A 12702-nucleotide genomic window follows, 5' to 3' on the forward strand; every position below is an offset into this window, starting at 1 on the left:
AAGTCCATGAAACTTGTCTTTTTGTATTTGTGAATGAAGCGCCATCTCCTGGTTAAAACCTGAAATTGAAAATTTGGCAACGCCCTCTTGGAAAATAGTGGGAGGGCTTAACATTCTTCGATACTGGTCTTAGGCAGGTCGTAGGCAGGCAGCTGTAAACTGGAGTCTGAAATGAGGTGCTACATCTGTAGCTAGGTAGCTAACTTGATCCAGCCACTCCTGGTCCTTTCATCAGAAGGGAAGCGAAAGAACGAGCAAGACCCATTGCTGGTATGATTACAACCTGGTACAAAGTGCACAGGCATCTTATTAAAGTTATCTTTTCTTAGCTATCTCTTATATTTAGTGGAGAAAAACAATTATGACATCAGTTATGACATCACTTACGCGACTATGGGATTTGTAGTCTTTCTAGTTGTGTATTTTTCATTGTCTTATATTTCAACAGTTTTATGACAAACTGTGACTTTTTTTACATGGAAAATATTTTTTAAGATTGACAAACATCATATGTGTAATTCATGGCACAATTCAACCGGGATCGAAAGATACGTTTTATCTCGCCATTGACTTCAATACGTAATTTTTCAGAAATAAGGTCCCATGTGTTCCACCGGAAAGGGAGGGACTTTGCCTCTCTATTCCCCACTGCCACATTTTTTTATTCAAAACAGTGAATTTCGCCAGATGTTGACTAGTTTGAAACAACTACTAAACAACAAAGTATTACATGTTGTGTGTGCAGGGGCGCCGTAAGGGGGTGAAAAGTTAGGACGATTCTAAGGGCCCGTGACTGACAGGGGCCCCAAACATTTTTAGAACATTAAGAAAAAATGTTTAAATAACCTTTCATCAATCATCAATAATTAACATTAATATAACGTCATATTGATAATGTACTCACTAAACTTACGATTCATTTAACTTATTTTCTTCCAAAAGTTAATTATCCAAAGCATCGAACACCCCCCTCTATTTACATGTAATGGTTTGGTCCTGCCTCCAAACGCTGTGCGGCACTGGCCCGTTTGAGAAACCGGCTCGAGATACACTTTTTGTTATATTCCATGGAATGCTCTTACAATCCCGATAGCAATGAATATCTTAAGTGTTTTGACAAAAAATCCATCAAAAAACGTCATCTGTGGAAGCCGTAGTACTGTAAAAAGCACGACCAATCATCTGAGGGACTCGGAGTTGAGCCGCTCCTCCTTCGCGTCGAAAGAAGCCAGTTGAGGTGGTTCGGGCACCTAGTTAGGATGCCACCTGGGCGCCTCCCTAGGGAGGTGTTCCAGGCACGTCCAGCTGGGAAGAGACCAAGGGGTAGACCTAGGACCAGGTGGAGGGATTATATCTCTTCGCTGGCCTGGGAGCGCCTTGGGATCCCCCAGTCAGAGCTGGTTGATGTCGCCAGGGAAAAGAAAGTTTGGGGCTCTCTGCTGGAACTGCTACCCCCGCGACCCGACCACGGATAAGCGGGAGAAGATGGATGGATGGATAATATTGGTGTTAATGTTCACTTTATTTAAATTTAAGAGGTCATGCATATTTAAATTATATTTATTTTGATTTATGAATGTTCCATTCAAAAATGTTATTAAAAAGGCATGTACTCCATAAAAGATGACTATTGAGATCTATTGTCAGGAATGTTAGTGTTATATAAAATAGTGAATTTTACTGCAGCAGAATATTGCAGTAGAATTTGCAGTCTGCACAGTGTTATATGTTCACCGCTCAGTGTCAGTAAATATTGTGCAGTTAGTATTGGACTACAAGATAGATGCAAGCCTGTACAGGTAGAGTTATTTAAAGCATAAATGAGTCGGTTGGGTTGTGGAGGTGTGGTTACAGCAATTGTGCTTGGTTGGTGGCCCAATGTGATATATTTTCATGGGGCCCACAATCCTTGGCGGCGCCCCTGTGTGTGTGCCTCGTCCATGAAAGCAGGCTAAATTAGCTAGCACGCTAACTAGCTAAATTGCTGAAAGACTGGTTTGTTTGATATCCACATTAAGCTGAGAAGCTAACAGGGATGTACAGAGTTAATAAAGTACATACATATACTTACATGATTCAAAATCTACAAGTATTCATTTTAGACGAGGGTCCATGCTTTCTTCTCTGCAATCGTCTGTGACTGCTTTTTTTCAAATGTCTGTACTGTGCGCAAACTCCTCTGACGTCATCAGTGGCGTCGCCCACCTTTACTCACATTGCCCTGTACATTTTACTAGCTTTTCACAGGTTGTAGGTCAACACATTAATTTAGTTAACATTTACTTGTGCTATGATTTAACATTACTTATCAAAATGAAGATACAAAATGACTTGCAAATTCAAGTAACACATTAAATAAAAGGATAGATTTTGAGTAAAAGAAAATTATTAGTAATTTCTTGTAGGATTTAAACACATAATCACAGTATTATTTACTCATTTTTATCAGTGTAGGAAATACATCTGATGGTTTAAAAATGTAAATGACCTCTATTGTTTAAGGTATTTTTTTCATAGATGTAATAGTGTGATTACATCTATAATGTAATTTACCTTTACAAAGCCTGTTTTCAGACACTATGCTTTTGTCTCCTCCAGCGATCGTAATATCTTAGTTAGTTAGAGAGTCATAAGCATACATATCCCAATCCAAATCCTTGTATTTAAGAATTTTCTCTGAAAATGGTTCCACTGCCAAGATGAGAAGAATCCCCCGTGGAACTTTGCGCCTCTAGAGATAACTTCACAGTTTAGGGTCACACCCTGTCAGAGGAAACTGGGAGGAGGGTTTGCCAGCACAGAGCAGGACGGTAGAGGGATGTTCACATCAGGGAGTGAGCTGTGAAAAGGGTCAGAGTGAAGTGGGAAATGTGAGGTGTTGAGGAAAGGACAGCTGTGGTAAATGTGTCAGGGCTGTGCCAGGGGGAATACATGATAAAGCACTGAAATGACCAGAGCCTAAGGCTGAGCGGTCAAAAGGCCAGATTAAATAACATACTTTATTTGATGTTTTATGGTTTACAAAGGTCCTGTTGGTATATGTACTCTACACACCAACAATGAAACACATGAGCCCATCCATTTTTGTTTAATACACACAGTTAAGCACACACACACTATTTTATGAACATACAGGTTCACCTACTGAATTAAAAACAGAACAAATGAAGCAAAGAAAGTGAAAACCATAAAGCAGATTCAGATTCTGGTACTCCCCATATTAATATAAATGTAAAATGTCAGTACAGTAAAGACTAGAGATACCAATCAGACAGTTTCTACATTGCTGTTACAGCCCACATTAACTGTATGTTCCACTACGGTTTTTAATCAATGCGCTATAGCTTATTGTTCTATGTCAATTAAAACATTATTTATCTCATACACAAAATCACTGTCCCATTCAGTCAGACAACCAACGTTTCAAATGTTTATTAGGCTACAGCCTCATCACTCCTCGCAAATATATTTGACATAGTAATATTATCAAAAGCTCATAGATAGTAATTGTATTTCAATTATTCTCAAAAATGTATTTTATTCATATTCACTATAATTATGTGTAGCCGAAGCCTCTGGTGGTCCCTTCCAACCGACTTAGGAGACGTAAGTCTTAATCAAACACTAAGGAAGGAGCTACATTAAGTACGTATTCTTAGATTTTAGATCAAAAATGCATCTTTATTAAAGTTTTGATGCACTTCAGATCAAGATTATTCTGTGAGAGGCTTTCATACATGACCCAGATTTCCAGCACGACAGCAATGCAGAGCGAAGCCTTGATTTCCTTTCAAAGTGATCTTCAGTCCTGTGCCATTGAGGGCTCTATTCATGCATACTTTCATATGTATAACAGAAATGAATGATAACTTGAACCAAAAAAAAGCAGAGAAATAATTCACACATCTGCACAATTGATTGTTTCAAACTAATGTTCTAGATCTATAAAATACCATGCTTTAGGTATATTATTGGAATTTCCCTTGAAATAAAAACAACCTTTTTGTTTTTTAGGATCACCACCACCGTGGCCTGCAACATGGATCTGACCAAGTATCCCATGGACAAACAGACCTGCACACTACAACTGGAGAGCTGTAAGGACACTTCATACTTAATAAAGAAAATCAGCTCTGTGCAGCTTCAAGACTTGGCTGGGACTTGGTAGGTGGGCGTGATGTCAAATGAATCACATCAAACCCGAGGATCAAACAGATCACTTTCTCTCATCTTCTAAACTGCTGCTGCTGCTGCTGCTGCTGCTGTGTGTGTGTGTGTGTGTGTGTGTGTGTGTGTGTGTGTGTGTGTGTGTGTGTGTGTGTGTGTGTGTGTGTGTGTGTGTGTGTGTGTGTGTGTGTGTGTGTGTGTGTGTGTGTGTGTGTGTGTGTGTGTGTGTGTGTGTGTGTGTGTGTGTGTGTGTGTGTGTGTGTGTGTGTGTGTGTGTGTGTGTGTGTGTGTGTGTGTGTGTGTGTGTGTGTGTGTGTGTGTGTGAACACAGCAGACAAAAACTGCAGGGTGCAATTCCAGTCATGATGTATTCTCCTGTGTTGGTTAGTCAGCCATAAATGACTGTCATACACACATGAATGTCTACCCTTCATCTGGGATCGTTGAACAGGGAAATATGCCAAATTCTTGCCCAGAGTAAGATGAGAAGATCATTAGCTCTCCTGTCTTTTTTCTTAGTACGGAAGAGTGTATGGGTCAGGTATAAGGAGAAAGAAATGAGAGGAGGAATATGTTTTAACTTATTTTGAGTTGAAAGGTCTAAAATAGAATTGTAGTGAATAAAGTCAAAATGTTGAGGATAAAGTCAACCTTTTGGAAGTGCACGTACGCAACTACTTTAATTTACTTTCAACATGTTGTCATGTTACAGCTAGAGTGATGACCCATTAGCTTAGCATTATAGGCTAAAGAGCTAAGCAAGCACTTTGCCTTTCTCCAGCCTTCTCGCGAAGCTAAGCTAGCTCTATTGTCATAGTAGGTAAAGGTTCCCTGTGGAGTTAGTGATCATTAAAGTGCCATTAAGAAGCATAATGTTTGTTACCCATAAAGGATATCAATGCGCTCTTGGGAGCATTACAAAAAACAGGTTTTGCAAATATCTATCGAATCAAGAATGACAACTAATACTTGTTTCGATGTCACAAATACACACATGTGATTTAGTGAGGAACCAACTGGTATAAACTGAGTTTATTCACAACACAATTCAGAGCACCAGAGTGAAATCAGCTAACAAAAAAGTAAAAAACTGATCCTTTACTGATCCGTACTTTGCATAGCAACTCCCATAAGTCTTTGGGCAGCATATTTACAAATCCTCTTAACATTTTAATATCTTAAATATCCAAACCTCTGACAGTAGGCTTAATGTGTTGAGAATCATTGATGTTGAAGAATATTTGTCAAATGGTTTCAATTGGCAATGCAGTGGCAGTTGGTTTAAAATTAAGATTAAAAAATATGGCAATGTATATTTTTATTTGGCTGTCAGCTGATGGTAGGAAGGAAACAAGCCTTCCTTCCACAGCCTTCCTTGCTCATCTGGCTTTTGCTCCGTGCTATTAGATGACAGCCAGCCAGGCTAAGCTAAGTCTGATCCCTGCCAGAAGCCCACCAGGACCTCTGTGCCAAATAAAACATGTAACGGCAGCTCCAGTGCCACTTAGCAGACAAAAAGACATTTGGAGGTTAAAGTTAGGTAACAGAGAGGATGATGGATCCTTCCTCCGCTCCTTTAATAATTCCAGGCTAAGTATCTGCATCTATCTCCCTCTCTTCTCCCCCTGTCTCACAATCTCTCCCTCATCCTGCTGCTCTCTCCGCTGTGTTCTCTCCTCTCCTTCAATCCCTACCCTCCCTCTTGCTTTATGAAGATGTATATGCATGGATTTACTTCTTTTAATGTTGTGCCAAAAGTGGATCCTCTGCACAGGAGGAAGGTTTAAAGAAAGCGTCGTTGTGGGAGGGTGTGGGGCATTTAGATCGGGATTGCGGTTAAATATTTAGTGCCTACTGACAGCAGAAAAAGTCAGAAGATAGTCACAATCTTTTGTGGTCTGTGATGTTATGTAACTTTTAGTGGGGGCTCTGATACATGCTTTGTATGTGTACTGAAATGGCAGAGCTTTAGGTAAGGGAAATAATGAGTACAATGAGAGAGAATATTGTGAATTAACAGGACCTTTCAGCATCAAAGTCACCGTCTTGCTTCATTAAGCGACTTTGCTTTCAGCACAGTGGCTCACCCTGTCAATAATACATGACTCTATATGGGTTTTAATGGGAAGATAAATAGCAAAATAATGAGCATGCCATGTAAAACAGATCATAGACATGTATTCAAGATTCAGCGTACTGCACTTCCTCTTCTTATTCTCTTGCGCCCTCTACAGAAAAATGAGAAAAATACACCACATAGGATAATAATCACACCTTTCTGTCCTAATCACCACTTCTTATTAATTGATATTATATTTATGCTAAGTGTGAAATTGCTTTCAATAGCACAATGATGTTTGACCAGATTCATTTTACATGGCTTCTTATGTGGGTTATCGGGCTCTCTGGGGCCCGGTGCAATATGCATGATTAGTCTGCCATGATACCAGAGTTAAGCTCTTCATCAGCACATTTTGCTTTGAAGTGAACATGAACACCACAAATGCATTTCCATTAGCAAATCCTCTACGTCAGACTGGGTTAGAGTGAAGAATGGTATAATAGTCTGTTTGCACTGGGACTCTAACTACATGAAACCTGATTATTCTTTTTCAAAGTGTTGTGTTGTTTTAATGGCAAATATACAGTACTTTAGTGTTGGTGAACCCAGAGGTACAATAGCTTCTTAAACTAGATGTTCAGATGTTGCCAAGTGTTTCTTTTTCATGCTGATATTTAGCATTAGAGGGAATGTACCTCCCAGTAAGGGTTGCAATCCCAAACAACTCAACCATGAAATGATCAGACTTTAGCAAAGCAATTAACATTTGCATCTGTTCCCTCCATACCTTGGGATTTAGCAACCGTTAATGCTGCATCTATATCATATCATCATCATCATCATCATCATCATCATCATCATCATCATCATCATCATCATCATCATCATCATCATCATCATCATCATCATCATCATCATCATCATCATCATCACATCATTATTACAGTACTTTTACCAGCTTTCTTTGTTTTGCCTCTTTCTTAGACTTTAATGAAGATAGTTGAGTTATATAAGTCTAACTGTGAAGTTACATGTACACAAGTGAGCTAAGTCAGTATGATAACATATCTTTATGTTGGAATTATTGCCACGGTTAAGTAAGGCAAATGAGACTGAATTGTGTTGAATTTGTATTGGTCAGTATAGAGAACAGCACACCTACCAATCAATTAAATCCAAGTTGACCAGACAATGTCGAATTTAACTAACACAGCCATGTTGGTTGCACATTAGTCAGCTATTTCCTTATTAATCATGTTGAACACAAATCAGTTTTTGGAAATTGTTGACATAACTGGATACAATATTATATATCCTGTATTTAACCAGGTTGTTGGGAAAATACTTAATGTACTCTTCTAATATCTTAGTAGCACATGATAACAAAGGCCCTACGTAGCTGTGTACGTAACAGGATGTATGATAGAAGAGCGTCAGGACACACTGTTTTAGGCATATGATAGCTATGTGTCAACGATTAACATGATGATTCAGCCTCTATGGAGATAGACATATGACTGTCATGTTTATTGATTATACAGGCCTTAGCTAATCTGAGCTAAACATTGCATACTGCTTTGAACCAGTGTTCTGCATCTTGTGACTGTAACACTCTCTTATGTATAAGTATGTCAAGGACACTATTCGGGGAACTAGTTGGTCCCATGCAGCTCTATATGTGATGACTACTTCCATTCTTGCAAGGATAATAAATACATGTATCCTGATATTGAAGCACTATCTTTCTAACACAGGTAAAAAGTCTCATTCAGATTAACGTCTCTTTTTCAAGAGCGACCTGGCCAAGAGGAGAGCATGAACAATGTTACAACGAATAAACACAAACAATACAGGCTGTTGTAAAACACAAATTAAGTGGCACATTATCCAGTCAATATGCAAATAAAATAAACTGTTATAAAGCCTAAAAAATGGCAACATTTTTAAATGACTTCCTTGAGCAAGATACTTATCCCCAAGCAGCTCCCAATGGCATGGCAAACCATGTGCGAAGGAATGTGAATAAGCAAGTGGCCCCTTGTATGGCAGCCTTTGTAATTGACTTATATTTCAATGCATTGTGAGATATCGTAAAGACTGAAAAAGCGCTATACTGTACATGCAGACCATTAACCAGTTAAGCCCCATGCCCCCGATACCGGGGGAAAAACGCAACATCTTGCAAGAAACAGCATCTGAGGGCTTCTTAACATTTAACAAACTATGATTGTGTCATACCCACTTAACGGGAAGAAAGTCATATATCAGACACTATTAACCATTTTTAGCTAAACGAAACACAAGGGTAATATCAAGCCTCTGAATTAGCCCTAAGCTAAAAGATGCTAACGCACTTAGCACAGTAGAAATATTGTATTACTTATCGGATTTGCACAAACAAAACATCATATGAAAGCTGAGATTCCACAGATTCCAGAGGTATAAGTATCATCACTGTGTGACAAAACTCACCACAGCTAAGGAAAATCACAGATAACACACAACTTAGCTTTACGGAGCCAAAACGTCTTACCTTTGCTGTTTTTCTGATCAAAAGTTGTGTGCAATGGCATTAAAATGATAAAAACGCTGCTGAAGGTTAATCCAATGTGTCTGTGTCACTTTAAAATGATTACTGATAATCCATCATAAGATTTATGTCAAATACGGAGATTTCATATCAAGCTGAGAGCTATGAGAGCTGCAACCCAGCTTCCGGTTTTGGGCATTCTGGCTGCGCGTCAGTCCTTCACCAATGGGTGATGTTTAGATGGATTTTAGGAACTTCCCCTCGATTATATTGGCTCTAACGGTTTAAAACAGGTGTCAATCATCAAAATCGACCGATGGGTTCCAGAGATATGGAAAATCCACCCAAATGAGCCCAGAAGTGTTTTGTTTTTCTCAACCTCTCTAAAAAGTTCTAGTTTCAGTTGTTTTGCCTCAATCTTGATACAGGGTACTTATTATATGTTATAGTTTGGATTCCTAAAGCTTTTAGTCTACTATCCCATCATTCAAGGGTGGTTTTCACTACAAGCAATGGTTGTGTTTTGGACGGACACTATAATTTACATTTTTTTACTATTACTATTACTAACATTATGACCTTATAAACTTTCAGAGAACATGTTAGGTAACTGCTGCCTATGTGTGCATCCAGCTGACTACATAAGCAATTATCTGACTTGTGTTTGTGGGAAAGTTTACTCCAAGGTACTCGAAAGGAGGGTCAGGCCGATTGTCGAACCTCAGATTGAGGAGGAACAATGCGGATTCCGTCCTGGTCGTGGAACGACGGATCAGCTTTTTACTCTCGCAAGGATCCTGGAGGGGGCTTGGGAGTACGCTTATCTGGTCTACATGTGTGTTGTAGACTTGGAGAAGGCGTATGACCGAGTTCCCAGGGAGTTACTGTGGGAGGTGCTGCGGGAGTATGGGGTGAGGGGGTCTCTACTCAGGGCCATCCAATCTCTGTACTCCCAAAGCGAGAGCTGTGTCCGGGTCCTCGGCAGTAAGTCGGACCCATTTCCAGTGAGGGTTGGCCTCCGCCAGGGCTGCGCTTTGTCACCAATCCTGTTTGTAATATACATGGATCGGATTTCGAGGCGTAGTCGTGGGGGAGGGGGTCTGCGGTTCGGTGGACTAAGGATTGCACCACTGCTTTTTGCAGATGATGTGGTTCTGATGGCTTCATCGGTCTGCGACCTTCAGCACTCACTGGATCGGTTCGCAACCGAGTGTGAAGCGGCTGGGATGAGGATCAGCACCTCCAAATCTGAGGCCATGGTTCTCAGCAGGAAACCGATGGACTGTCCACTCCAAGTAGGGAATGAGTCCTTACCCCAAGTGAAGGAGTTCAAGTATCTCGGGGTCTTGTTCTCGAGTGAGGGAACAATGGAGCGTGAAATGGGCCGGAGAATCGGAGCAGCGGGAGCGGTACTGCAGTCGCTTTACCGCACCGTTGTGATGAAAAGGGAGCTGAGCCAGAAGGCAAAGCTCTCTGTCTACCGGGCCATTTTCGTTCCTACCCTCACCTATGGTCATGAAGGATGGGTCATGACCGAAAGAACGAGATCGCGGATACAAGCGGCCGAGATGGGTTTCCTCCGCCGGGTGGCTGGTGTCTCCCTTAGGGATAAGGTGAGAAGTTCGGTCATCAGGGAGGGACTCGGAGTTGAGCCGCTCCTCCTTCGCGTCGAAAGAAGCCAGTTGAGGTGGTTCGGGCACCTAGTTAGGATGCCACCTGGGCGCCTCCCTAGGGAGGTGTTCCAGGCACGTCCAGCTGGGAAGAGACCAAGGGGTAGACCTAGGACCAGGTGGAGGGATTATATCTCTTCGCTGGCCTGGGAGCGCCTTGGGATCCCCCAGTCAGAGCTGGTTGATGTCGCCAGGGAAAAGAAAGTTTGGGGCTCTCTGCTGGAACTCCTACCCCCGCGACCCGACCACGGATAAGCGGGAGAAGATGGATGGATGGATGGATGGTGTTTGTGGCCATTTGACACATGAGTCAGTTGTTGACTCACAGACTTCGAGGCGAGTTCCCGCTTAATGTGTGAGGGCTTCGTGCGGCCGTACTGTACATTGTCATTGCAACAAGGGCTCGCTGGCAGACATTTTGAGCCCGTTATACACACTCCGTAAGTCTGCATACATAAATGCTTTGCCTGAGGGAATTACTCACAATTCATAGCATTATGAAAACAAGGGTTTACTAGGCGAGGCCTGGAAGCATAAAACATGGTAAACAAGGAGAGGCACATGGGTGTTTAGCCTTGCATATGAAATGTATACAGAGACTCTACATTTACATTAAGGATTTAAAATGGTAGTGTATACTGTATACTGTATACACATCAAATAAGAGGAATGCAAGCATATGAGCTATATTGCATAACGTTTTACTCAAACCGTATCTTTTATTATTGCCCAAAGGTGGAGTTGAAATACACTTTCTGTCATGCTTTGGTGTTGACAAAGTAACAAAATACGTCACAGCAAAGTGTTGTACCATTCGTAGCTATACCATTTCGCCCCTTGCAGCTCCTCACTGACATTTATTAGCGTTCAGTCCTCATGGAATGTGTCAACAGGGTCAGCACTAAGCAGCCGGGCAATTCATTCTGATGATACCACGGTGCATTTCCAACCCAGTCTCACGGCATTTCGTGTTCACCAACACGACTTTTAATCTATTGATTCGTGTTCACCAACACGATTTGCCCCTTTTTTTCGTGTTGCACAGCACGATTTTAAAAGCAATGTATTTCTACTGCCTGCAGCACGTCTTTTTCTCCGGTCGGGTCGTGGAAGACCGGAAGCTGTGTGGTTCATAAAAACATGTTCTTACTCAATATCAATCCACAGTTATTGCTTTTATTTGAAATCGTATAATTTCGGACTTTTGTAGCCGTCTGTGAGGAAAATAAATGGGGCTCAGAGCCTCAGGATACTGAAATCTGTATTTTTTAAATCTTTTTTTCCTTCTAATTTGTTATTCTTTTCAAAATAACACACTGCTATTTACTCACCAATAACACTCAATTATCCTTGCTTTTATTTATTGGTTTAATTCCATAATCTCGGGCTTTTTTGGCGTCCGTCAGGAACTGAATTTCAAAATAAAAATAACCGGAAACAGACGTAGGCATTTCGAGCGATTACCCAAGATCCTCAGCTATGGTTTTAAGCTCGTTTATTGGATGTTTTAGCCGCAATGCATGCTGGGATTTGGTGTTTATATGATATGAAATCCGGAAAACATTTTAAAAGAATAAAATAATACTTAATTCCGAGTGCTCTTGCTTTTCTCTTTGAAAGTCTTCACATAACGGCATTGTAATACACGGTTCGGCTGCATTACATATTACAGATCTGCAGTAGTTCTTTATTTATAGAGCCCTGATGAGAAGACCTTTGGAAAAACTGAGAAAATGCCGCCGAAACTGAATACTTGACGTGGATCATAAATATATTCAACAACTAAACAACATCTTCAATTTCTCTTCACACAATACGTCTCCTTGCAGTATCAACACTATTTCGGCTGACTTTTACATTTGATCTAATTCACAGATAGGTTATATTTACACCATAACAGTGCACAGCTGATATAAAAAGACTGTCGTTTTTAAAGATATTACTGATTTTCTTTGAATGTAAGAATGTAAGAATGTAAATACTGAGTCTGAAATAGTATAGCAATATGCTGTAAAATTATGTGAAAGCATGAATAAAACGTCTCCTACACTAGTAATACAAAGTTATTATGGCTCTGTGTACCTTGTGTGCACCGCCTAGTGGTTAAAGCACGTTATTGAATTATTGTTTTTATGTGTTAATATAACACATAAAAACAATAATGTACTCTTAATATTTTTTTCATCAAATATTATTTGAATATTTGAATAAAAATAGTACATACTTTCATAGGGGGAAAGTAGAAGGTCTGTGATAGAAATATAGAATATAAA

The 12702-nt window shown here is 40.3% G+C and overlaps 1 protein-coding gene across 1 annotated transcript in view; it reads left to right on the forward strand.

Moving 5' to 3' along the window:
• LOC117459981 (gamma-aminobutyric acid receptor subunit pi) overlaps positions 1-12702 on the forward strand; it is a 62085-nt gene that overhangs the window by 26648 nt on the left and 22735 nt on the right. The window contains exon 4 of the mRNA XM_034101167.2: positions 4015-4097. Coding sequence (XP_033957058.2) covers positions 4015-4097 — 83 coding nt within the window. The remainder of the gene's footprint in view (positions 1-4014; positions 4098-12702) is intronic.

This window comes from Pseudochaenichthys georgianus, chromosome 15 (assembly GCF_902827115.2).
Source record: "Pseudochaenichthys georgianus chromosome 15, fPseGeo1.2, whole genome shotgun sequence".
Lineage (NCBI taxonomy): Eukaryota > Metazoa > Chordata > Actinopteri > Perciformes > Channichthyidae > Pseudochaenichthys > Pseudochaenichthys georgianus.